Source organism: Leuresthes tenuis, unplaced genomic scaffold (assembly GCF_036924035.1).
Source record: "Leuresthes tenuis unplaced genomic scaffold, fLeuTen1.0.hap1 SCAF_7, whole genome shotgun sequence".
Taxonomy (NCBI): Eukaryota; Metazoa; Chordata; class Actinopteri; order Atheriniformes; family Atherinopsidae; genus Leuresthes; species Leuresthes tenuis.
Window position 1 is genome coordinate 18,205,397 of NW_027325361.1, and position 24,522 is coordinate 18,229,918.

At 43.5% G+C, this 24,522-nt stretch overlaps 2 protein-coding genes across 6 annotated transcripts; one reads left to right on the forward strand and one right to left on the reverse strand.

Annotated features, from left to right (window-relative positions):
• Positions 1–1,334: 1,334 nt before the first annotated feature.
• elovl1b (ELOVL fatty acid elongase 1b) lies at positions 1,335–14,830 on the forward strand. 4 transcript variants are annotated; one of them, XM_072389657.1, is made up of 9 exons: positions 1,335–1,464; positions 9,401–9,485; positions 12,373–12,475; positions 12,582–12,772; positions 12,968–13,048; positions 13,149–13,205; positions 13,307–13,412; positions 13,719–13,855; positions 13,995–14,830. In XM_072389657.1, the coding sequence occupies exons 3-9, from the start codon at positions 12,397–12,399 to the stop codon at positions 14,316–14,318; spliced, it is 975 nt and encodes a 324-aa protein (XP_072245758.1). In that variant the 5' UTR covers positions 1,335–1,464; positions 9,401–9,485; positions 12,373–12,396; the 3' UTR covers positions 14,319–14,830. The 4 variants fall into 4 exon arrangements, with proteins under 4 accessions (XP_072245758.1, XP_072245757.1, XP_072245760.1 ...); XM_072389656.1 differs by lacking the exon at positions 9,401–9,485; XM_072389659.1 differs by lacking the exons at positions 1,335–1,464; positions 9,401–9,485 and adding an exon at positions 5,051–5,069.
• Positions 14,831–15,574: 744 nt separating this feature from the next.
• zfyve9b (zinc finger, FYVE domain containing 9b) lies at positions 15,575–24,496 on the reverse strand. Of its 2 annotated transcripts, XM_072389661.1 has the most exons (17): positions 24,151–24,496; positions 21,075–21,874; positions 20,851–20,950; positions 20,560–20,756; positions 20,297–20,408; positions 19,721–19,843; positions 19,419–19,574; positions 19,102–19,326; positions 18,934–19,016; positions 18,716–18,820; positions 18,476–18,626; positions 17,889–17,969; positions 17,440–17,602; positions 17,038–17,143; positions 16,774–16,953; positions 16,094–16,266; positions 15,575–16,063 (listed from the first exon to the last, which is right to left on the reverse strand). In XM_072389661.1, exons 1-16 carry the CDS (start codon positions 24,212–24,214, stop codon positions 16,105–16,107), a joined length of 2,808 nt encoding a protein of 935 aa, XP_072245762.1. In that variant the 5' UTR covers positions 24,215–24,496; the 3' UTR covers positions 15,575–16,063; positions 16,094–16,104. The 2 variants fall into 2 exon arrangements, with proteins under 2 accessions (XP_072245762.1, XP_072245761.1); XM_072389660.1 differs by having other exon boundaries at positions 15,575–16,266.
• Positions 24,497–24,522: the final 26 nt, after the last annotated feature.

Below are 24,522 nucleotides of genomic sequence, written 5' to 3' on the forward strand. Positions count from 1 at the left end.
AAAAACGCAACAGCACACACTGGGTGAATCACAACAGATTAGCATGTATGATAGATTATTCTGATGATGCCCTATGCTCTAGTTTTTCTCTTGAGTGTCTGTCATCATGAAAAATGTGACTCTGGAGGAAGTGGAAACTATTCAGGGCCCTTTGAACCTTTGACTGTCACTCTGAGCTTTACAGTGTTTTGTTATTGTACGCTGGCACCACTAACTGGATATATTAACATAAATGCTCAAACCAATAGCAAATCACTTCCCTGTAACTCTCATATTCTAAGGTTTGGTGGTAGAGCAGTATATGTCTGCCTGAAAGTTAATATGAAGAGGATTTTGTGCTTTTGTGCTTTGTGATCAGATCCAATGGTGATATAAGCTGACAAAGATTACTGATGGTGTAGGAGGAGTTCTCCTGTCTACGTAAAAAGTTCACATTAGAGAGAGGAGGTGGTCACTTGAGTTCTTTGGAGGTGGATGATTTGTAATCTCACCAGCCGAGCGCATGTTTAACACAGGTTACAACTTTGCCACAGGCAAATAACCGCATTCTCGCTCCTGATTGATCAAATTCATCATGGGGACAGCATCAATCAACCGCAGGATCTGAATATCTGTCCACTTCTCTAACTTAAGACGTCTGAGCGTGGGGATGCTTCACGTAACCAGCGTCAAATCCTTTTTTTCTTTGAGATTTTACACGTGGTACATAAACTGACACATACCTGACATGAGGAGCATTTTACTGCTTTATTTGTAAGACTTAAAACTGCCGTGGTGTGACAGACAGGTACAAGGAGACCTTTATCTTATCTTAGTATCACCTTGTGTTTAATGAGAGCTCTTCAGCCTAAAGTTGTGTCACTCTTTCATCCTACAGTTCACCTGGTGGAGCAGAAACACAGCTAAGCAGAAAAAAAGGTGTAATTGCTCAGGTGTGCTTCCAGGCTACCATTGTGTTGTACTGACACTGTTTTAGTCTTATAACTAAGTTATTTAATAACTATATTCTTTTTGTTTTGTATATGAGGGCACAAAGTGAAATTTGATATCTTGTTTTTCCTTTAATCTACTGTTATTTAAATATAAGATGAAACAATGAACAACAAAAAGATCAACTCGCTAGCAAACTTCGGTGTTAACATCAAAATGGCAGAAAACGTGGACAAACGTGAAACTAACCGAAAATCTTCAACAGGATAACCTCTGATGGGTTTTTTGTTGTTGTTGGTTTTTTTTCATAATTCGTGTAAACTGACATTTGATTCAGGGGGTTGATTACGTTCATATCAAGCGACTGACTCATAGCGGTGTCGAGATAACTCCACCTTTTTCCAGCTCCATCAAAGGGTTGGGTCTGGAGGAAGATTTAAGCGGAAAGAAAGAGGAAGCTGAGCTAACTTCAGGCCCACGTTCGCTCACTGTATCAGCCAGCTTTCGACAGACCGTGGAAGTTTAATTCAGCAAGTGAGTAGTATTTTCACACAATAACAGTTGGCTTCACTTTGACTCTGTTAGCTTTGGTTTACTTTCGGGTGCGTTTTTTTTTTTATTTTAAATTTTTTTTATATAGGGGGTTGGAGGGGGCGCGCGTACTGTCAGTTTACCCAACGTCTTACTAAGTTTTTCATTGCGGCGGCTACATTAGTTGAAAATCTTTTTATACGTAGCATACAGCTAAACGCCGTCTCTAACTGCTAACGGTTCTTAACCGCTTATTAAGAGCCTGTCTCTGCCTAAATTAGGCGTTCCCCTGAGCTCATGTCCGGTGTTGTGTCAAAACTTGTATCCTGTCAGAACGCGTGCTTGTAGTGCTCAGTTTGGCCGCCAGTTAGCTTACTAACACGCACTGTATTGCATTTTCACTGACAGACGGACAGTGGGTAATGTGCGCTGTGCTTTGAAGGTGGTGGACTATTGCAGATGCAGTTTCAAACTTATTGATCTAAAGAACCTGTTGGTCAGATATTATGTCGGTACCTGTGGCATTCTGACTTACTATCAAGTCAGAGTGGCTTTAGTTTGTTTGATTGAAGCCACCCTGTTTACGCGCTGTTTACCTACAAAACACCCAACGTGTTTGGAGTAAATATTGGGTTCATTATACTAGGTTTATTATATCTATTTCTGAGGTGACGTGACTGCATCATGGTGTCAAAGTATTGTTGACCTCAGTCAAGTGAAACATGCTTATAAGCTGACAATAAAGAAAAGTATAGTTCATCTGATCTCTCAAAGAGGCTAAAACATAACGGTAAGCAGAGAGGCTGCACCATAGGGAATCCCAGTGCATCTTTATTTATTTTTTTTTTCTTTTATGTGTTGACACAATACAATTTGAAGTTTGGAATTACAGTACCAGTAAAAAAGAATTGGGACACTCTCACCCATTCATTTTCGATTGAGTATATTTGCTGGAGCATTTGAGTGATGGTGTAAGAAAAAGTGGTGTGCATCACTACCGCTGTTTGATTTCATCACTCCAGGAAGCAGAACCACATCCAACTGACCGGGGAAAGAGTTTGTCAAACCTTTGTCATTCGCAGTGCAAGGAACGAGTTCTGCAATTGTAAAGCTTCCTCAATGGTTTTAATCACGGATTGTTGTGTTTTACATTTTACATTTCATTTAGCAGACATGAGACACGCCATTACTGCTCGTCTAATGAATGAATTGATTGATTATTTCTGTGCACAGTAGCACAGTACAAGAGACATCCACTGTTGAGCAGCAAAAATCTTTTTAATCACCATTATGGACTAATGCAAAATGTTTTATGGTAACGATATAACTATTGATCGGCAGTTACTTATTCGATAGTTGATGCATTAGAGTATGTAATGAAACTTGCTTTTATTGATGCACTTTGAAGTTGTACATATAAAACAACCGACAGCCTTTTACCTGTTAATAAAGCCTGTCATTTCTGCTCTGGCAAGCCCCCATTAATGCTTTTGTTGTCACTCCCTTATTTGCCAAGTTGGATTGTGAACTACAAACTGACTGTTGACAATGCAAACAATAGCTGTAGCTAATGATGGTGGGAGAGAGAGAGACAGTCTCAAGGTCAACCAGCCCAGATGTATCTGTGCTGGTAATGTAAACACTGTGGCACTGCAGTGACAACCGCTTCAGTGTCACATGTCTGTTTTCGCTTCATCAGCCGACAGCTCTCTGAAAGTCTTGTATGTTAAGGAGAGCAAAGAGCTGATGTCAAAGTAAAGGCCTCTGCGAGAGCCATAGTGGTTTATCGTGGAAACTTTGGGTCTTTGCTTGTTTTTTTGACCTGGTTTTTGTCAAAAATCTCTCTTGCAGACAGAGCTTGGTATGTTTATGCTACAGTCGACCACAGTCCTCTACTGATGGTTAAAGTTGTGAAGGGCTCCGCGAGGTAGAGGAAAATGTAAGTCATTGTTTTTTCCGTACCACACATTAACAGCCAGCCTGTTTAAGGGAGCCACTGTTCCTGCTTACTGATTTAGTTTGGTGAGGCAACTTTGACATTTGGTGATCCTGCTATGACAAATGTTTTACAAGTGTTCCCCAGAGTGTACTTGGAACATCTCTGAGCTCATTTATTCGGAAAATGCATGAATTATTCCATCATTGATTGAAACAGCCTGAAGGTTATTTTGCATACAAGTAGATTTCATCTTATTGTGAACAAACTACCTGATGGCAAACGTTTCAGGAGGGGGTTAGTCTCTGATCAGCGCTCAGTTTGGGTGAATGTTACAATTTCTCTTCTGGAGGAAGACGAAGGAAGTTTTCCATTAACACCTGCTGTTCGTCTGGTTAGATGATCTGTGATTTGTTTGAATGGTGGATGAATGAATAATTCCCCCCCAAACTTCAGACTAAACCCTTGTGAACTAATTCAGTCGTAGACGCATCATGCGCTTCAGTGTGACTTCTCAGTTCAGTGGTGTGGTGTAAAGTGCAGACCCCGCTCCGAGAGTGCAGGACACAAAGATGGCGGCAGGCAAAAATGCAAAAGATGGGCTTCAGAGCCAGTATTTGATTTGTACCCACTGGGCTACTGTGGTAACGTGGTGTGGCAACAAGGAGGGGGACTTCCAGCATTTTTAAGATGCAACATACTGGAATAGCTTCTTAGTGACTGTGTTTATACACTAATCACTTGCCCAAGGAAAATCTAGATATAAACCTATTAGATTATATCTAATAAAACTGAAATATGTCATGTTTGTTTAATCATAATGCCAGATGGGAAGTTTTTTGCATGAGTATGTGACTCACTGTTTGTCTGACAGTGGTATATTAAAGAAATAAAAAAGCTTTGCCTTGAGAAATTGCACGTGATTGTTGTTATAATTTGCTCCATATAAAGCATCTACAGTCTTTGTCCCAGTATTCAAACACGGGGCTTGTTTGTATTTGCCCTATTTTTTTGATTAATTATTCTTTTTTTTATTGGCCTGTGATGTCACAGACGAGAACATTTGACAAACAGTTTAACTGGTGACAAGTTAGTACCATGTTGGTAATAATAGAGCAGCTTTACAGCCTTATATGTTTTATATGTGCCATATACTGCACCTCTTTTCATTTTATTGTTGTTTTTTTTAAATGATAACTCCCTCGGAAACTCTCCAGGCCGTCTGAAACAACTATGACGTTCCAAGAATATCTCGGCTCCGTCTACTACAATGCACTTTCACTAAAGGAGCGATCAGATACAGATGTTCATAACCAGCTTGTGACCAGCTACTGAAGACGGAGCTTCTTACTTTTTATCTTATCTTTTATCCCGAGCATTTCCCGTTGTCGGCACGAGTGTGACATTCCTCACGATTATCAGATAGCTTGGCGCACAGAGTCTCTGGTCATCACCACGCAATGAGGGCGTTTTGTCCTTCTACATCACGATATAGCACGATATCTTCTCTGTATCGGACGGCATGTACAACCACAGCCATTTGTTTTGATTCTTGTGTCGGGTAGGTGAAGGTTTTTGCAGTGTGACTGAGTGAGTCTGACCGAGCATTCCCACCCTTGCACCGGCGCTACTCCCGTGAACATGCATTCAGCCAGAGATTGAAATGTAACCGGTAAGAAACCAAATCTTCTCAACTTGTGGGGTGGAGCTCCTCAGAGCTGGTGTTTGGGAATAAGCTTCGTCTGAAATTTACTAACACATTATGAGCTGATCGCAAAAACCCAGACGCTTTGGGTGGAACTGAGGTCGAGCGGCAGCATCCAGGCGAGCAGCGACGACAGGTGTTCTCAACGCGCGTTTTCTCATCAATTCACACAGATCGACACAAAGAGGGAGGTTTAGGCATGAGTAGATTTTTTTTTCCATTGGAAGTACAGCATAATTGTCCTAAAAATGAAGGAAGGTTGTTTTTTGTTTAATTTTAGAAGTCTTTTCTTTTTCTTTCGTCTATTTTTACTTGTAAAAAAACAGCCAAGTATTTGTCAGGAAGTGAGATCACTTTCCCACCTAGCAGCTGTTTTCACCAGCTCCACTGTCAGTCTCTGCAGAATGAAACAACGGGTTTTAAAAGCAGCTAACTGCCGCAACTGAAACTGCAGAAAGAGGAGAAGATGTCGTGGGGGTTTCTTTTGGCTTCCCCCTCTTTGTAGAATGAAAGATTCTTATCAGAAAGTTGTTGTTTATATGTACAGCAGTTTTAAAGCGCTGCACGTGGAAGTTGTTGTAAGCGTCTAAGGTATTGTTAACAGACATGGGAAGTTCCATTCCAGTCGAGGCAGTCTTTCATCCTCCCAACTCGTCTGCCGGGGCGGCTTTGCGCTTGCTGCTCCTGCAAGTCTGAAGTTGTTTGGTTCTGCATGCTCTGCTGTTCGACACATAAAGGAGAACCACAAGGGGTCTGCAGAGAAACCGACTTAAATATGAGCTGAGCTGATGTTCCACTACGATCTGCACGAAGTTGATTCATAAAGAGCCGGTGAAGCGTTGCCCGCCCGCGGAAAGTTACAGAAATCTGAGACGTTCGTGGGCGACCTGTAAAGGGGACGGAGACGGGAGGAGCACCAAGAGAGACAGAATGACACTAGTGCTGATTTGAAGATTGCCCCCCCGCCTCTATGATCATCCGAACACAATGGATGGTGTTAGCATGTCAAGTTCAGCAACATTCCTGTGCTGGTTACTATAACTGAAATGTCTCCTTTGATTTCTTGATGTTTTGTCATCATGTAAATACAGTTTTAGTTCAAGAAAAGATGCTATTGTCAAAAACTGAGCGATTTTTTAAAAAAAACAAACAAAAAAGACTCTAATTTAGTTTTACAACTGCTGGTATTAGTTATGTTTGGGTATTGGGTAAAGATGTGCATTTTCAGTGGAAATACTAATAAAATCACAGGGAATTAATCTGCAGGGTCTTTTTTTTTCAATAAGTAACAAACCTCACCCAGTTTAGAATTTGAGTTGTAAAAGTGGAAGTGACGCCCGCTCACACTTTTCACAGCACCTGTTTATTTATCAAGGTTCGAAAATCTATTCCTTGTAGTGAAAGAAGCCTTCGATATTTGTCAGTATGTGGGAAGTCTCGAATGGAAAATAAAAAAACTCAAATTCTAAACAACTTGAGTTTATGCCAAAAAGAATTGAATAAATGCATTAAAAACAGTGAGTTTACTCAACAGTAATGCACTGAGAGTTCTTCATGACACAAGCGAAAGCGTAGATGCATTACATCTCACAGGCCTTCCTGGTTGTGTAATAAGAAGTCAAACAGTCCCCGCACCACTTCCCTGTTTGGGAAAAATATGTCGTAGCGCATACCTGCGTACGAGTTCGGTAAGTGTTAAATGAAAGTCTCTCGATGACACGGCTGCAGAACAAGTTAGGATGAGACATTTGGTTGTAACCTGCGATGAGTGAGACAGGCTTGTTATCTCAGGACAGAAAGGCTGGGCCACAGGTGGCACTTCTGCACCCAGGGGACAGGAAGAGCATGCTGCTAATTCCTTTCGTGTGGATGTAATTCGTCACCATGCGGGACTGACAGGAGCATGTGTTATTGTTTTTGCCAAGTGAGACTCGTGTTTTCAACTGACTACACACCGGCCACGGTGCTCAGATCTGAGTGACGCTTGAGCTTCTCACCATAACTTTTGCATTCGTCTCTGAAGGCGGGTCTCGGCCATACGAACCGATTTGAGCACAGAGGCACCGAGTCGGCCTCATCACACACATGTGTGACATGCGTGTGACACGCCGATGGAAATTTCCGAGGACTGCCATGATCATGCATTTGCCACCATTCCTGCACTTACACTTCCCTGTCAGTGAATGATTTACCAAGTTTATGCCATTTTTATTAATCAGCTATTTGTATATGAGCCTAAGCATAATAAAAATAAGATGGGGCCGAATTAAACTTTAACTTTGGAGCTGAGCTGATCCCAACTCTCTTAAGCGTTTAAGTCACAGATGTGTGTTCAGTCGGTGTTTGGTGCAGTGAAATGAAATGCAGGTTAAACTGTGCACATGTGTTATTTTTGGCACTTTGCCCAGTATGTAACAGTGTGTATGTGCGACACACGTGTGTGGAATATTACTAACTCTTACTTTTCTTTTCCCTCCCTTTTGCCTTTGAAAGGCCTCTAATGTTCTCATTGTGAATGGGGATAAAATGAAGATGTTGGATTTGTCCCCTGAGGTATGACAGCTCATAGTTCAGTTGTGTTTGATGATTATCACATTTATAAATCAACCATATCAGCAGTCAGGGAGTTAGCTACTTTTGTAAACTAACATAATTGGCATGTCCTCATCCTTCTATTTTCACTTTGTCTTCTTGCTTATTTTGAGCTTGGGGGAGGGGGGGTTGGTCTCGCAGAACTAGATGACGATCTTAAGCAAAGTAGTTCAGTCTGTGATTGCAGTCACAGATTATTGATTTTCTTGCTATTCCAAGGAAGGTCTGAAGTGCATTGGAACGCTGTTACCACTCCCCCCCCCTTATCCCCTCCAAGGACCTGTGACGCAGGTAAAACCTGCTCAGTCAACAACAACGCTGAAAAGTGCATTTTCATGACAAACTCACGTGTGCCGGGTTTTTAAATGCCTGATTGGAGCCACTACCTAACAATTGTTGCTGGGGTTTGTATGGCGAGGCTTTCTCTGCAAGACTCTTGTCTTGCTGACTTACTCCAAAAGTCCAAAATGAAATACTCAAGCAATGGCATCAAGTTTTAGTCAGAACCTATTAATAACAAGTAGTTGTATTCACATTTTTAGAGACATTGTGAGTGAAACTATGTGGTTTTTCCCATGTTTTCCTCTGTGTAGTGGGCAAGATACTGCTGATAAACCAAGATGATCTCTCCAAATTCGTGTGTTATGTTCCTGCTTGCACTGGCTGGGTGTGGCACTGAGTGAGGTTTTTTGGGGTTTATTGTTGTTGTTTTTTTTTCCTCTCAGAGAACGAAACCACCTAAAACAACTTGCACGTAAAAATTTCAAGCATTATCTTATGAGTCATGTCTATCCTATTCTGCAATAGCACTTGTCTGCCTCAAGCTCCACCATCAAAGCCTGAGTAAACACGAGTTCCTTCAACTTCCCCCAAATTCATGTGTTAGATTTCTCTCTGGGAAGACCGTCCTTGTTTTCAGCACACGCTGGACACGAATGCTCAAAGTAGACGAGATAAAGTGCAGCTTAAACTAACCGTATCACAAGAAAATAACATCAGAAACGCCTTTTTCCTGCTTAAGCATGCAGAAGGATGTCTCGTGGGATGGAGCGAGCGTTCTTTTCTGCAACAACCACTTGACTTGAGAGAGGCATTTTGGTCAGGACATTGATCATCCCTCGCCACAGTAACAGAAATGGAGGCCGGTTTTGCTTTATGGGTGTCGGCCGGGTAGGGAGTCAGGAAAGGCGTAACAATGGCCCCCTTCATGATAACAGAGTCTCCACTGATTTCTCGTCCGTGCCCTGTGAATAATATCATCAGCCCACCCTGAGAGAAAACTTACAGGACGACTCCAGAGTGGTGTGTTTCAGTGAGTCGTGGGTGTGACTATGAGAGCAAAGTGGGGGTTTGAACTGTGGCTTGTTAATGTCAGGGTGGCGGTCGTTTACTATCCAGCCAGGTTCCTTGTCATTGAAGACGATTTGCATTGTAGGTTTAGATAGGGGCTATCGCTTGTCCTTCTAAACCTCAGCTGTTCTGTCTCCAGAGGACGCTCTCACACACTCGCTCCGGCTCAGCCTCTCTCCCTCCCTCTCCTTCTGAGAGGCGGTTATTCATCCACTGTGTGAGTCAGGGAGGGTGGGGATTTGGAAGACTGCTGTACCAGTCACACTTTGTCAGTTTACTTTCTCGTTCTGTCTGTCTTTTTCTCTTCCTTCTCTGCTGTTTTCTCTTTTCTCGCTGCTGCCCACCTGCCCTCACAGTCAACAGAGAAGCTTTGCCTCACTGTGAAAGAGGAACCCCCTTCTGCTTTTGATGATTTTAGAGGAAAATTCAGTTCTCAACTAGGTAAGCTACTCACTAATGGAGTTTTTGAGCTTTACCCACAGGCTTGTTTCCTTGGGTCATGTTTCTGTTTTTCTGGTGTTTGACATTTCAGGGTGGTTTGCATTAGAAGTACATTTATATTTGTTTAACAAAGGTGTCACGGTGCTCTTTGAAGGTTATTTTTTTTTCTCCCTTAATCTCTGTTCCATTTTGTTTATCATTAACTCCCTAACCGGTGAGCTCCCTTTTCCATCCCTATGATTCATTGACATGGTTCTCTGAGGAAATGCCCCCCCCCCTTTCCATCGTGTGTCTCCTTGGTGGATGTAAACCAGCCACTTTGTTGTCAGGGCTGGCTCATAATGAATGGGTGGTTGTGTTGGCACATGCAGCTCCAGTACATGAGATTTCTTTTAGGACTTGAGCTTGACTTTTTTTTAGTTTGGTTGATGGAATCACGGCAGGTTGCTGCTGCTAACTTGTTTCTGCAGCTAACTTATTTCTGCTGAGAGGGACTGAGGCCGTTTTCAAAGGTGCTTTAGAGATCACATGTCCACAGTCACATTGCATCGCTGTGTCATGGGAATACTAGCAGACACATTTTAAACCCCTCTCACAGTCATGACAAAGTCCTTGTCCCCTGGTGCAGTTCTTGCTACTGCTGCTGACACAGCTTATATATGACAAATGGCGTCAGACACCAGTTTACAACATGCCACTGGTCAAAATCCTGAGCTTTATGCATAAGCCTTTAATTTCTGGAGATTAGAAACAGTTTAGTGTCTGTATGTGTGGGTTTACTGATTACTAGATGCATTGAGAGACTGTTCTTGGAAAAACTGTTGTTCTGGTTTCACTGAGCTGTAATGGAAGGGGCCCAATTTTCTCTGAACTTCTGTCTTTTTGGGGTTTTTGGAAAACTCTTTCCTCTTTTTTGTTGTTCGTGCTGTTGTCATGATCACAAGATGAACCCGCTGACTTGCATGATCACTTTTACTGGCCAGTATTTGTTCAAATGTTTACTGTAAAGAATCCCGTGCTACACATTCTCCAATAAAAAATAGTGAGATGTCATTATTTTTGTAGTCCAAAAAGAAATCCAGAAAGGAAGTTGTAGTTATTCTGTTTTAGGGCTGATCAGACATTTGTGACCAGAAAAGTACTAAACAGTTAGTATTTTGTCAGTATATGCTAATATGGGGCAGGTGTGAGCCTCACAATACCCCAGATCTACTTGTAAATGTAAACGTAAGTCATCTGCAAGTCACTTTGGATGCACTAATCTGCTCAACAAGCACGTAAATAAACCCATTATGATCTGATGAATCTTAATGTTCAGCATTTTTCCTCAGAACAAGACAGACTCTGCACAACTGACATGAAGGTGTTAAAATGTGAGGTGCATGAAGAAATGCACCGGCAAGGAATCTAAAAGCACCGCAGCGTTTTAAGTAAGAGATTTCTGAAATGTCAGGTGTTTGGCCTGTTATGCAACACCAGAATGGGCACATTTGGTGACAACGCTCAGGCCTGCAAAAAGACAGCGCTCCGGTTTTCATCACACCAGCCGAAAAAGAAGTTGATCAATCATGCGGCTGTCACAAGTCAGTCTGGAATGCTTCTGCCCGGGAAGCTTGACAGGAAAATCCACAGGGGAGATGCTGAAGTGTTGACAAAACTCCCAGTTAGTGAGCTACAGTATGATCGCTTCTCACTGTAAGCATTCGGTGTTTAAAATGAGTTCAGCGTTGATGCATTGAATGTATGAAACAGAAAGATAACACATTTAATCCCCTGGGATGTTTGTGGAAAACGATGCATTACATAGTTACATATTAGATAAAAAGCTTGTCAGATTAGAGAGTTTTTCTTTTAGGCTTCTTTTCTTTGTTGTTGTTCATTTTCTATTGTTTTTCTGTCTGTCTGTGTAAGTTGGTTCAAAAAGTAAAACTGCACCGATCTACATTTATACACTTTTACAGTTTTATACAGTTTTAAGGTGGAATTGGCCGTGAAAGCAACAAGACCTAGCTTTGCTCCGCTCATACCTTCATTCCACAAGATGGAATTAGTTTTAATGGTATTGGTTTAAGGAGGGCCTTGGGCAGTGAAAACTCAGAGCATTGTAGATTGTATATCAAGCTATGGCTCCCTCTGGGCAGACCACACCCTGTATGTAATCTGCTTGGTGAACACTCCTGAGTTAACACTTGATTAAACCTATGTCAACAGAAAACATCCACATCTAAAAACCATGTCAACATTGACGTGTGCAGACTGCATGCTGCTGGTACTTGTCCTTGGTAAAATCCTTGCTAAAAGAAATCTGCTGACTAGCATATGTCAGGGTGTTTCAGTTTATGCTTCTAGGTCAGTGAACTCTCCTCCACTTCTTTTTTTTCCCCTCCCAGATGAATTCATTTAAGGAGAGCAATTTGTGTATTGTATCCTTTAACCCCGCAGCTTGAATCCTGCACACAGTCAGCCTTATTGTGGGATGAGGGATGCCCTCCCAGCTCCCTGTAGCACCTCCTCTCTGATATCAGGCCATGTCTCATGAGCGGTTCACGCTGGGGCAAAGCATCCTGGGATATGTGGGAGTGTTTGTTTGGTGAGGATTGAGCTTTTCTGTGTCGGTAATTGCGTTTCAGCTCTGCTGAAACAGTAAAGGCATTTATTGCTCGCAGGTGATCACCAGCGTAATGCATCTAACTTCCGCTTAAAGGAGAACACTGAAGTTTACTTCTCTGGGAGTCAGAAAACAGTAACTCTGAGTGTGCTCACTTACAGGACTGATCAAACTTTTATCTGGGTTGAGTGATAATATATTAAAAAGAATTGGAGGAACTATCACTGTGTTTGGCTGAAAAACTAAAACTAACAATGAGCTTGTTGACGTTCTTCACAGCTATTTGGCTCACAGCAATAGAAGATGGCAACTATGCTCCAGGGGATGAAGGAGATTGGCTCGCATGCCATGGATATATATGACTTCCTCTTGGCAGGAATCGGTAGGTGCTTTGCCCAAAAAAGTGGATCATTTGTGACTTTATTAAAAGATTAGATTTTTTTTTCTTCTCTGAGTTGATAACTTTTGATATCCGTCTTTCCTCTTAGATCCACGGCTGCAGGAGTATCCATTAATGCAGAGTCCTATTCCTATGACTGCAATATTGCTGTGCTACCTTTTGTTTGTACTGTATGTTGGACCTCGCATGATGGCCAATCGCAAGCCCTTGCAGCTCAAAGAAGCCATGATAGTCTACAACTTCACGCTGGTGGCACTGTCCGTATTCATCGTGTTTGAGGTAAGAATGTGTCGAATCATTCAAAGTGTAACTACTTAATGCACCTTCGAAGCCTTTACTTCATCGTGTTAATACCAGCCTGCTCCCTCGATGGATTTTTGCTGCCTGTATGTAGCCTGAAACAAACGAGTCATTGTTCCTCACTTGGTGAAGTGTTTAAACTCCAAATCCGCCCAATTTTGTTGTCATTTTCAGTTTTTGATGTCCGGATGGGCCACAACATATACTTGGAGATGCGACGCAATTGACACCTCCGACAGTCCTCAAGCCCTACGAGTAGGTCCCCAAACTCCTAAACTCCTAAATGAAACGCTCATTTACACTTACACTTATTTGAAAAGCTGTCTGCTGTTAATACAAGTCTTCTGATCACTAGATGGTCCGAGTGGCGTGGCTCTTCTGGTTCTCAAAGATCATCGAGCTGATGGACACAGTAAGTCCAGGCCGTTCCATCCATTGTCGAGGCTGTGAACGAATGCTCAGTATTGTTCAGCGTTGCTTGGCATGGACTAATCGGCACTTTGTTTCTGATAGATCTTCTTTGTGTTGAGGAAAAAACACAGCCAGGTTACATTTCTGCACATCTTCCACCACTCACTGATGCCCTGGACCTGGTGGTGGGGAGTCACTTATGCTCCTGGTGAGTACACTGAGCTGATTTGAGAATAAGTGACAAAAGCAGTCGGGGGGTGCAGTGTAGTTATTTAACCCTGCATACCAATCTATTGCACACAGACTCTTACAATCGGCCACAATCTCTTTTGTGTGATCTCAGCTTTGGCCTTGTTAGATAGCCTTTCAGGAAGCCTTGTTTGGTCTGATTGTAAAACACTGATGTCTGTGTGGTGACAAGAAAATAATTAACCTTTAATCTTTTTTCTATGGTACATCGAAGGTTATATTGTGAGCACATTTTGGTCTAGTGACGTTTGTGTTGTCACTTTAGGGGGAATGGGATCTTTCCATGCCATGGTGAATTCTTGCGTCCACGTCATCATGTATTTCTACTATGGCCTCGCTGCTGCTGGACCACGCTTCCAGAAGTTTTTGTGGTGGAAGAAATACATGACTGCCATTCAGCTGGTAATTCTACCTTGTACTCAGTATATGTATTTTTATTTGTGTGAAGCCAAATGCAATAAATGTGTCAGACGAAATGAAGGCATTCCTCTTCAGTAGTATTTTTATGTACCTCGCTCACTCCTGATTTTCTACCCAACAGACCCAGTTTGTGCTGGTATCTCTCCATGCCACCCAGTATTACTTCATGGACAGCTGCGACTACCAGTTCCCCATGATTATCCACCTCATCTGGATGTACGGAACCTTCTTTTTCATTCTCTTCTCCAACTTCTGGATCCAGGCCTACGTGAAGGGTAAGCGGCTGCCGAAGCAGGATATTAAGCAGCATCAGAATGGCTCCACTTTATACGCAAACGGCAAACGGCACGAGAACGGAAAACACCACGAAAACGGCAAGCGTCACGAAAACGGCGTCAACCACGAGAACGGCAGCACCCACAATGGCAAGATGAAGAAGGCCTAGAGACTCTGGAAGCAAACTCCCAAGAAGCACGATCCAGTCAACCTGTTAAAACTACTACGGATTCCAAAGATAATTTTCCGGTTTTTAGTTTCTTGTTCAAAACACAGGAGAACGATGTGGTCAATGATTTCCACAGCTGGGGTTCCACATTCGGTTGGTCGGTCGTTCGGTTGGTTTCTTTGCATTGGGGAACCATCTAGGAAACACAATGTATGAAGAGAAGATGTTTTGACCTAAATCAGTCTTCACTGATGTTGCAAGAAAACGCCTTGTTCAGTATCACTTTCGTGGCCTTTCGGTCCACATGCTGACCTATCTGACACCCCACCCCCCCCTCCTGTGGACAGATGACTGTACAGTTTCTATCAAACTTGAAAATGCAGTTTTGTAAATAGTTTTACAATAAACCAACAAAAAAAAAAGTTTAACTAATTATATTCGTGTGCTTTAGACTTTCTAAATTTTGTTACTTTGTATTTAAAATTTAATTGCCAATAAATTCTGTTGTAAATGATCTTGCTCTATATTTTGTGTCCGGTGTGTCTGTCGAGGGGCTTTCATTCAGGGTATCGGGGTCGTTCGGGCTCTGGTGTTGCGTTGCAAGAGAGAAGAAACTATTTTTGTTGCTTGCATGTGCCTCTTTCTAGGCTATCCCAAGTATGTGAAGTAAGTGGGAGGTGAACAAGAGATCCATTATTCTTTGTTTGAAAGAAATTCATGGCACGAGGCAGAGAGAAGGCATCCTGCAGACCGGATCTCTGTCCACCCAACTCACCCATCAGTTGCTTTTCAAGGGTCAGAAACGGGGTCGTATTGTGATTAGTACGACAGAGAGGCTTTCTTTATGTACATCGAGCTGCAAACAAAAGCTCAGTCTTCCCGGTGGTAGCTGCTTGCTTAAATCGCCGACTGGAACAGTAGCTTTATCCTTTTTATGTTAATTCAGACAGCTGTAATCATCCTTTAAATGTACCTTTTATGAATCTGAGCTTTAGGAAAAGCGGTTAGTTTGTTTGAGATTGATTCTGTGTAAGATTAATCCTTTAGGGACGCTCCTAACGGCGTGATTAAAGCTGTTAAGATCCTAAAAGGCGTAAAAAAAAATGAAACAATCTGAGAAATTCCTTTCCTGATCCTTTTCCTGATCTCTTAACGTGTCATTTCATTTGATGCTTTGAGTATATTCATGTGAGAAGAAGAAGAAAAAAAAGTCTCCCAAATGCAAAAACGTGTCCTAAACTGTGAGGCTTCCTGCCATAGTTGCAAGTTTAATTCCAAGCTATCGTTACACTTCATGAGCAGTCAATTAAAATACATCCAGTATGAAAACATTCTTTAAGCATCCATTCAGCGCGCATCAAATTGCTACATCTACATACAGTTCTGAAAGTCATTCTCTTTTTCTCTTTGCTTTTAAAGTCATGGGGCTGGACCCAGCTCACCCTTTAAGGTATTCTCCATATAGAAACATGTGCAGACCATGGTGACATGAATGACAATGAGCAATGAAGATGCTACAACAGTGCAGAAGCTGCCCCCTGATCTGATCTGATCTGATCTGATGGTCCACCGTAGGTTTCATGCATAGCCAGGTTCCATCTACGGCTGGAGTGAGATCAGAGAGCCGCTGAGAGTCAGACCACTGGTCTCTGGTGAATGGATGAGATCCAGGTTCGGCCCTGAAATGCCTTTGCTGTTCTAAAACTGATGGTCGTACAGTGAGAGGTGCTGGAGACAGAGCTGTGGTCTGACTTAAGATCATGAAGTGGTGGGAGAGGCGTGAGTTCTACGTGATGTTCTCCAGGATGTAAAAGATGAGCTCCATCACAATGGGCTCGTCACCCCTCTTCCGCCCCCTGCTGTGGATGACGGGAATGAGCACGCTATCGAGAGCATTGAGGTACAGGGCTGGGAGGGGCTGTCCGTTGCTCCCCGCCACAAACCCCACCTGAAATTATAAAACAGGCCACGGATTATTTTTAATGCAGTCACACTGTTTCATGAACTGTGCTGCTGAGAGCCATGAAAGTCCGATTTTACAGACCAAAGACCATTTTTCCCTTTACAGAAACACTGGACACCAACTAATCTCCATGTTAATGAATCTCTTACCATGCCAGTGCTCTGCCATTTATTACACAACATCAAAATTTTGCGTGCTACGGAGAAAGTCAACAAAGGAAAAGAAGAAAAACTTATGCCTCGAACCGGAGTTTTCAAGTTGTTGTACATAGTCGAGGTTGAAATGTTGCCAGTTTATGCTTGTAATAGCTGATAGTCTTGTGTTAATTCCTACTTCTTTTATTGTCCTCCCCATGCAAATTAACTATATTTCATCAATTACAGCCCATAGGAATGAACTGTAACCCTGTTCTGTTATCTGAGACTTTGTCTATCCACCTTAACATCTATTTTCGATACTGTGTTCACCGTTTTTATATTCATCTTTTCTGACCTCTTGAGAGTCAAAAGTCACACGCAGCCCCAGTTTGGCCATCCCATCCTCTTTCAGCAGCTTCAGGTGGGGACACAGTGCCAGGCAAAACGCCCGGGCGATCCGCTCTGTTAGCCGGTTGTGCTCAGCAGAGTCAGTCGCTGCTCCTTTGGGGTTCTGGCCCCTCTGCAGGAAGAACACCTGCACAGAAGGTTCAGAAGAATTACAGAGGAACTGGCTTATCCACATTCACGATATATATTGATAATCTTAGCAGATAAATACTTCTGTCCAGCGGATGATCTTCCCGTTTTCTTTGTATTCTGATTTCTGGAACATCTTTGTACTGCTGATAGACTCCATGGATTTCCCGTCGATGGGGCTTATGACGCTGGAGAGCACAAATGTATTTTTAGGAGACTACATGTACAAACAGCTCGCTACAATGGCCGGAGAACAATGTTTGTGTAACTGTTATTACTCTTTTAAAGCCTGGGTTCTTCTCTGGAGGGGACTGGCAAGAATAATGATGACCTCTTACAGACTTTGTGGATTGTTGTTGTTTTCTAATCCTCATCTAGTGATAATGTTTCATTTCAATATTCAATTTACTCTCTTTTGATCGACTTAGCCCTGTTGAATTGAGCACAATAGCCATGTGAACATCAAACCGGTGTGTACACACACCCCTTATTCACAGTGCATTTCTCCTCCACCCACTGGAGACAAACAAGCTCCTGGCTCTCTGGTTGGTCAAGCCGTCCACATGTGACGGTGTAGTCTTTCATCTCCCGGAGCGACCGACGGATCTCCGCCATGGTTTCCACAGTGACCTGCACGAACAGCCCATCTGGGGAGAGGGGACGCCGATACAGGGAAGACACACAGACACCAGTAGGGAGACGGAGACACATACACACACACACACACACACGTTCACATGCATCAACGGGTACACACGCCTTGACAAACAGTTTGTTAAAATGTACACAGACACACAAAGATCAACACATTCTGAATGAGCCGGTTTGGAGTCAGGGATGCTGAACTTTTGAAAATATAAACAACACATTTCCTGTGAGCAGGAAGTTGAAAGTGAAGATCAATTTGGGGTCCCTTCTCGTCTGATATCCTACCCTCTACGATGCTGGACTTGGCCAGGTATCCTGCGGATGCTTTCAGGGCGCTACTGAATATAAAAAAGCAGGATCCAGTAACTGTAAGGAAAGAAAGAGACTGCAGTTTGAGTCTAGTTATAGTCAGTCAACAGACAAACTTGTTGTGCCACCTGGTGTTATTTCACTGAAACGCATTTCCCTGAACTGCACCATGCCATGCTGATTGTGTTCGGGCAGATTGAGATTTAGTTTGAGATTTGTTTGGTGAAAAAAAATGCAAATTCAAAATCTAATCTAAAAGGTATACACTTCATAGTGTTTATGAATAAGTAACAATAATCTAAAGCTTGTGCATGAAATACTTTTACTGTCAAAGATGTGCGTTTTATAGTCCTTCTGCCCCCCCCCCCACCCAAAAAAGTTCAAAGAAATGATTGAAAGCACAATATCGCCATGCCTGTATGTAAACTTTGTGCTCCAAGCTTAGAACAAGTAGCTCTTAGTGTGGTTACATGCACAGCTGAGTGGAGCTCCTTAGGCCCTGATCACATTCCGTTAGATTCAGACTGATATTTTGATGTCCTCCACGCTGTGCGGCGGTGTACCTTTGCGTGGCTGATTGTGGATGCTAATGGCTTGGGTCTGGTACTGGCCGTCATCAGTTTGCACACAGATGAGGTGAGAGTCTGCAGTCTCATTGAAGCACGCTCCTACGGCCAGCACGTGCTCATTGGACTTATTCATCGCCCTCATTAGCTAACATAAGACAAGTGGGCAGGACAGAAGCAATGACAACTGAGCAGAAACACGCATACATTTGAATGTACTCCGAGGGTTAGTCTTACCTCGTTGTACCCAGTGGTCGGTATCTTTATGCGGGTTTTCTGAGCCTCTAGATCCACAGTGAGTCCCGGCACCATTGGAAGGCTATAACGGTAATTCCTAAAGTCCTGAAGAACAGGATAATAGAAAGACAGCTGGCATTATTATTATTATTATGACATAAAATTTCCTGCTGGTGCTGAGAGACGTGGTTTTGTAAGAAATGAAGGGTGATACTCACCACTAACAGTCTCATTATGGTGTGACCTATTTCTCCAAACAAGGGCTTCCTGAAGCGCACACTGTACAGAGGACACGGGTAAACTGGACAAACATGAATGAAATGAGTGACTGAAGGGGACGCCTGTAGCATTGCAGCAGTCAGATTTCATGGAGAGGCTTGGCTTACATCTGTACTCAGCTCCTAGTCGCAGCATAAGGCGCAGGGGAAAGGCTTTGGCCCAGGCCACCTCTGCTCTGTGGACCAGCAGGCCAAAGAGGTAGGGCTGGTTCGGCAGAGGGAGACCTTGGAGGGACTGGAGAGTGGAGCGGACGTACAGGAAGCCTGCGTGTTCCTCGCTGCCTACAAAACGACTCCCAAACAGGAACAGTGACAGGTGTTTTACGACCTTCCCTACAGGAATAAAGAACAAGAGGACAGATGAGCGATGATGTGGGGGGAAATACTGGACTGTGTATAAGCATGTTAAGATGTGTGACTCTGACCAGTGAGGGTGTCCCTGTACAGCTGGATGAAGTGACTGAAAATGTCTTTGGGGAAGCTTTTCTCTTCAGGCAGGCACTGAAGCAGCACCACCACCTCCACCTGGCCCACGGCATGCATTCCCTTTGTTGTCACACACCAGCACTTCCTGTTGACATCTATCACACAGACATTTGATTTGATGAAGATAGATTCCAGGACATGCATTCAGCAGGCCCTCGTCTTTAACTGAACATTATTCTCTATGCAGTCTATGAGGCACAGTGAAAAGAAGCAAAAAAAAAAGAAAAGAAACAGTACATACAGTTTACAAGCTTGACCATAGCAAGCAGGTTGGCATTGAGAACAAACACCAAGGGTTTGGGCCTGCCGCTCTCCAGCTCCTGAATGAGCAGCATCTCAGAGGGCTTCTCCTCCACAGTGTAGTCTCAGGTGAAAGAAAACACATTTACACAGACATTAGATTATCTTCAAAGCTTCATGAATTCAGAAGTAAATAACTGCTCAAGTGTAGCTCTAAATGAATAAATGACAATACTGTAAACACTCTGGTGTGCGGAGGAGTTTTTTTTTTGTTTTTATAGGAGTCTCATGTTTGTTTTGTAATATTTCAGGTTACAAATGTTGCATACATATAGTTACACGAGAAATCTTTGGAATAATGATAATATACATTTTAACAGCACCTGCAACAGGAATCATGGATGAACCAACGCGTTAAAAGCGTTCATCGTTTTCAATGTATTATAATGTAAAAGGATGGAGGGAAACAACACATGGAAAGCTCAATTCTAGGTCAGAAAAATGCTTCCATCTGCAGTACTAACAAAGAAGAGGGCACAAATTCAGTTTAACTCTCACTCTCAAGTTGTAAACGTACCTCCTTTGACTCCTGTAGAAGTGAGGATGGGCGGCAGGCCGTCCAAGGGAATGAGATTGGCAGAGCTGCTCACAAAAGCTGTGGTGCCCCAGCCGTAAGGACCACAGGCCTCCTAGAGATGGATTGAAGCAGATGAGTACAACCATATAACTTCCAAATCTGAATGATCTCACAAGCAGAGGACCTAAATATCAGAGAGCAGCAATTGTCACGTTCCCTTTAGTGTATTTGCAGTGCTTCATTTTGGGTGGACCGACACCAACCGTTGTCCCGTGTGGCTTCATAGTTCTCCTGATCTGTGGTGAACCAACAGGACTTTCAACAGGCCCGCCCAGCGCTCGTCTCATCAGCGGCGAGAAGGTGGGACCCCTCACTGGTGTAGTGGGAGCGGACTCCGACTGCCGATTGGTGAGGTTTTCGTCTGCAAACCACACCCTCCTTTTTCCCCGCGGAGGTGTCCCTGAAAGGAAAGAAGAGAAAGGTCTTTTTTTTTTAAATTCTTGTTTTTTTCTCAACTCTGACTTTAAACGGGAACAAGAGTGATCTGTGCTCACTTTTGATGAGGGTTGAGTGACAGGAAACACAAACCCGTCCCTCTTTGCCATCCAGATGTGTAAGTCTGAACTTCAGATTGGAACAAAGCGCACAAAAAACCTGACAACACACACATGCACACATCACTGAAAGACAAGCACACGGACACATTCCACACTAACTACGTCACAAAACGAACTTCACTTCCAATTTGATTACTTAGCAAATTTTAAATGGTCCTCACCTTTCCACAAGCACGGCAGTGGTGTCTCCTCTTGGTAAATGTAAACTTGGCTCCACACTTCATGCAGACCAGGGCTTCAGCATCGGGGACCCACACTGGAGCTACCTCACCAAGGACAGCGCCCCGATCCTTGGATAGAATTCCAACGGGGCTCATTTGGGACTCATTATCGGGGTGTGCAGGAGGAGCTGCACACTCACCCACTGCACCCTCTCCACTGGCTGCGTGAGCTCTGTTGATGTCTTTCATCTCATCTCCGGCCATATCAAACTGGCTTTGAAACTCCCTGGCCCCCCTACCATCTGTCTCCTCTTGTGAAAGAGTGGAGGGTGAAGCAGTGGCATCGAAGCTGCAGGATTGCTCCTGCTGCTCCAGCCCACTTTCTTCCAGCTCCTTCTCCTCAATCACAGAGTCCTCTTTCGAAGGGAGAGCCTCGGGCTTCTTGTTCTCCACCTCCTCTTCTTCCTTCTCCTCCGACCACGCAGCCTCTGCTGGGCTCAGCATCAGGGCACTGGAGGACTCCCTTTCACCCCATGTAGAGATGGCGGTTACAGTGCAGCTGCCCTCCTCCAGCTGCGAGAGTGAAGCCATTTGGGTGGGATGTTCTGATGGTTTCTGCTCGCATGGGGTAAATGTGCTTCTGATTGTTGCAACTGAGGCGGCTTTAGATGGAGATTCTGGTCTGATTTGACTACAGCCCAGTCCAGGTTTTGACAGATCGCCATCTTTGAGTACCAGGAGGCAGGGCCTGTTCAGCCAGTGTTGCTTGGTGTCCTGAAGAGACGGATTGTCTCCTTCATCTGTTTTAAGCACAATGAAGCTGATTTAATGTCTTTTTACTCTTGAGCATATGCAGACACATTTACACAGACCATGATGAATGCTTGCTTTTTAATAATGACACCTTCGGAGGAAAGGTTGTGCTAATATGCAGCCATTAGAGATAATGTGCTGATTTATCTCCCCACCTTTACATATGCTAGGCTTTCAATCATGGATATAAGCAGCATTAGCATGTCGCTGTCCTTGAGGAGTGTCTGTGTGAGTTATTCACAGAATAGACAACCAGTTCTTGTCCCTTCATGTCAAACACTGCATGGAGTGAGAATGGACTCCAGCAGACAGCAATGTGCAGATGTCAGGGCATCCCTGCTCAAAATTTCCATCACCATAAAAACGGATCGAGTAAAAGATTGAGCTGAAATCCAGCAGGCACAAAGTTAAAGACGAAGCTTTTATTCTTTTTCACATCTCAGTTAAGATTATTATCATCATCATTTATTGTTGTGGGCAGTTTTAAGGAGAAAGAAAAGGGGAGACTCGCAGTGCATAAGTCTGGGCAACTCAAGAGATTTGAGCTCTCAGAAAAGTTCTTGGAAATGTAAAAACACTTGAAATTCTGATGCCAAACTTTGTGCCAACAATCATCAGCCACTGGCTCCTCGAAGCAGCTGCTAAGCACTCTGAAAATGATGAAGTATCTGAAAAGATGGTTTCCACGATGTAGGGGAAGATTTTAAGGACAAGCATGCCCAGGTGGCCAAGCCGTTTCATTAATTTAGGATGACATCTAAAAGGATGACATCTAAAAGAAAAGCCGGTAATCGAGGTCGAGATCAGGAAACCCACTGGAACTCGCTACAGAAGACCAATAAAAGCCATGCAAAAGACAAGCCTGATGACATTGTGGAAACATGTCTAGTAGACAAAAAAAAACAGAGGAACACCTCTTCATCTGTTAAGCACACAGGGGTGGCTTGACCATGCTGCGGGCTTGTGTTGCAGAGAGTGGCTCAGGGACGATTTCTCTGGTAGAGACGAATGGTTTCAATTAAATTTAAGCAAATTCTGGGAAAAAAATTTTAAAAAAGGGGAAAAAAAGAACTTCAAGTGCGTCTCTGTAAGAAAGTTTAGGGATTTTGCCAAATATTAATAAGTAATTAAGATAGTAAAAGACACAAATAAAATAACCGTAGAATATTAAAATGAAGTAATCATGTTTAAGTCCTTCTGGCAGCTGGTTAACTTTAACACCAGACATTTTAGTTCAAACCTTTCTAGGTTCTGTTCTGATTTGGGTGAGATTGATGACAGTACATAACCAGCGGTTTCCCTGACAACAAAAATGATAAACGCCATATTGTGCTTTACTGGCTGTACACAGCCTTCCTCAGACTGAGTGTGTAAATATGTACAGATGTTACAGATGATCAGACCAAAACCTTAGTTGGCTCTTACAGACCCAATTTCATTCACCTTTAACATATGTGCACTGGTTACTTGTGTTTCAGTGTAAACAAGTTAGCCATTGGCTACTGGGGCTTAATGAATCATTTCTACATTACGACTCTACTTCATGATGACGCAACATTGCTGTTTTCAAAGCTCTTCTCCGGATATCAGCAGCGGGCAAAGCAAAGGGAGTTGATGAACGCATCAGGCTCGTAACCAGTGACTTATGAGCAGCTGGGATACAACTCAGAGGAGGACCAGGCTGTTGATTTTCTGAAAAGATATTTGATGGATACAATCAAGTGTCATGGCAGGTTGAATTATTCATTCAGCAGTTTTAACAGCGCTGCAGCTTCACTGGAAGAAGTGTGTGTGTGTGAGAGAGAGAGGGGGGGGGGGGGCACCCCCGCTGCGGACAACCCAGTGAAGATTTCCCGAAACCAGCTGCGGGGCCGCACAGATCCGGTCCCCACCCCCCCACCGGGACAGTGACGCATTCGGCACAAGTGCAAATATCTAATCCGCTAACGGCCGCTGAGGCCGGCGGCGGCAATGCGACACCCACCCGGTTACATCACACCGAGCCGGATACCTCGACTGAGGCAGCGATCTCCGGACAGCGCTGGCATGTGCGGGGAAAGTGCGCAACACGCTCACACACGGACAAACTCGCGCGCGCACGTTTCCAACGATGCGGTGTATACGCGCAGCCAAATGCTGTATCAGCGTTTTTTTTTTTTGTTTTTTTTTTATATGACAAACACTGTAATCATCCTGCAACGCACAAGCAGTGAATGGAATAGTAAAGCCCACCATCCCCGCAGAAATCCATCCAGTTTCTTACCCTCAGTTATTCCTCCTAAAAGGCTTTCATTCTCGTCATCCCGGGCAGAGAAGAACTTCAGCATTTTATCCCGTCACATCTGAGTGCAGGAGAAGCAGCAGTGCCTCGCTCACAAGCGAGAGAGGGATGATTTCTCCTGTCTGCCCCCCTCCTCTTTGAGATCTCCCTCCTCCCCTGTGTCTCTGCAGCTCTTGAAGAAACTCAAGAGGTGTGCAGAAATGTCCCTCCCCAGTTTGCTGTCCACACAGCCCGCAGGACGCTGTGCAAGCCAAGATCTGAGCTATGCTGCCAGATTCACAGCATAAAACCAGTTCATACAAAACAGAGCTATTAGCGAGTCAGAACATTAGAATGAAGGAATTTTTCAAGCAA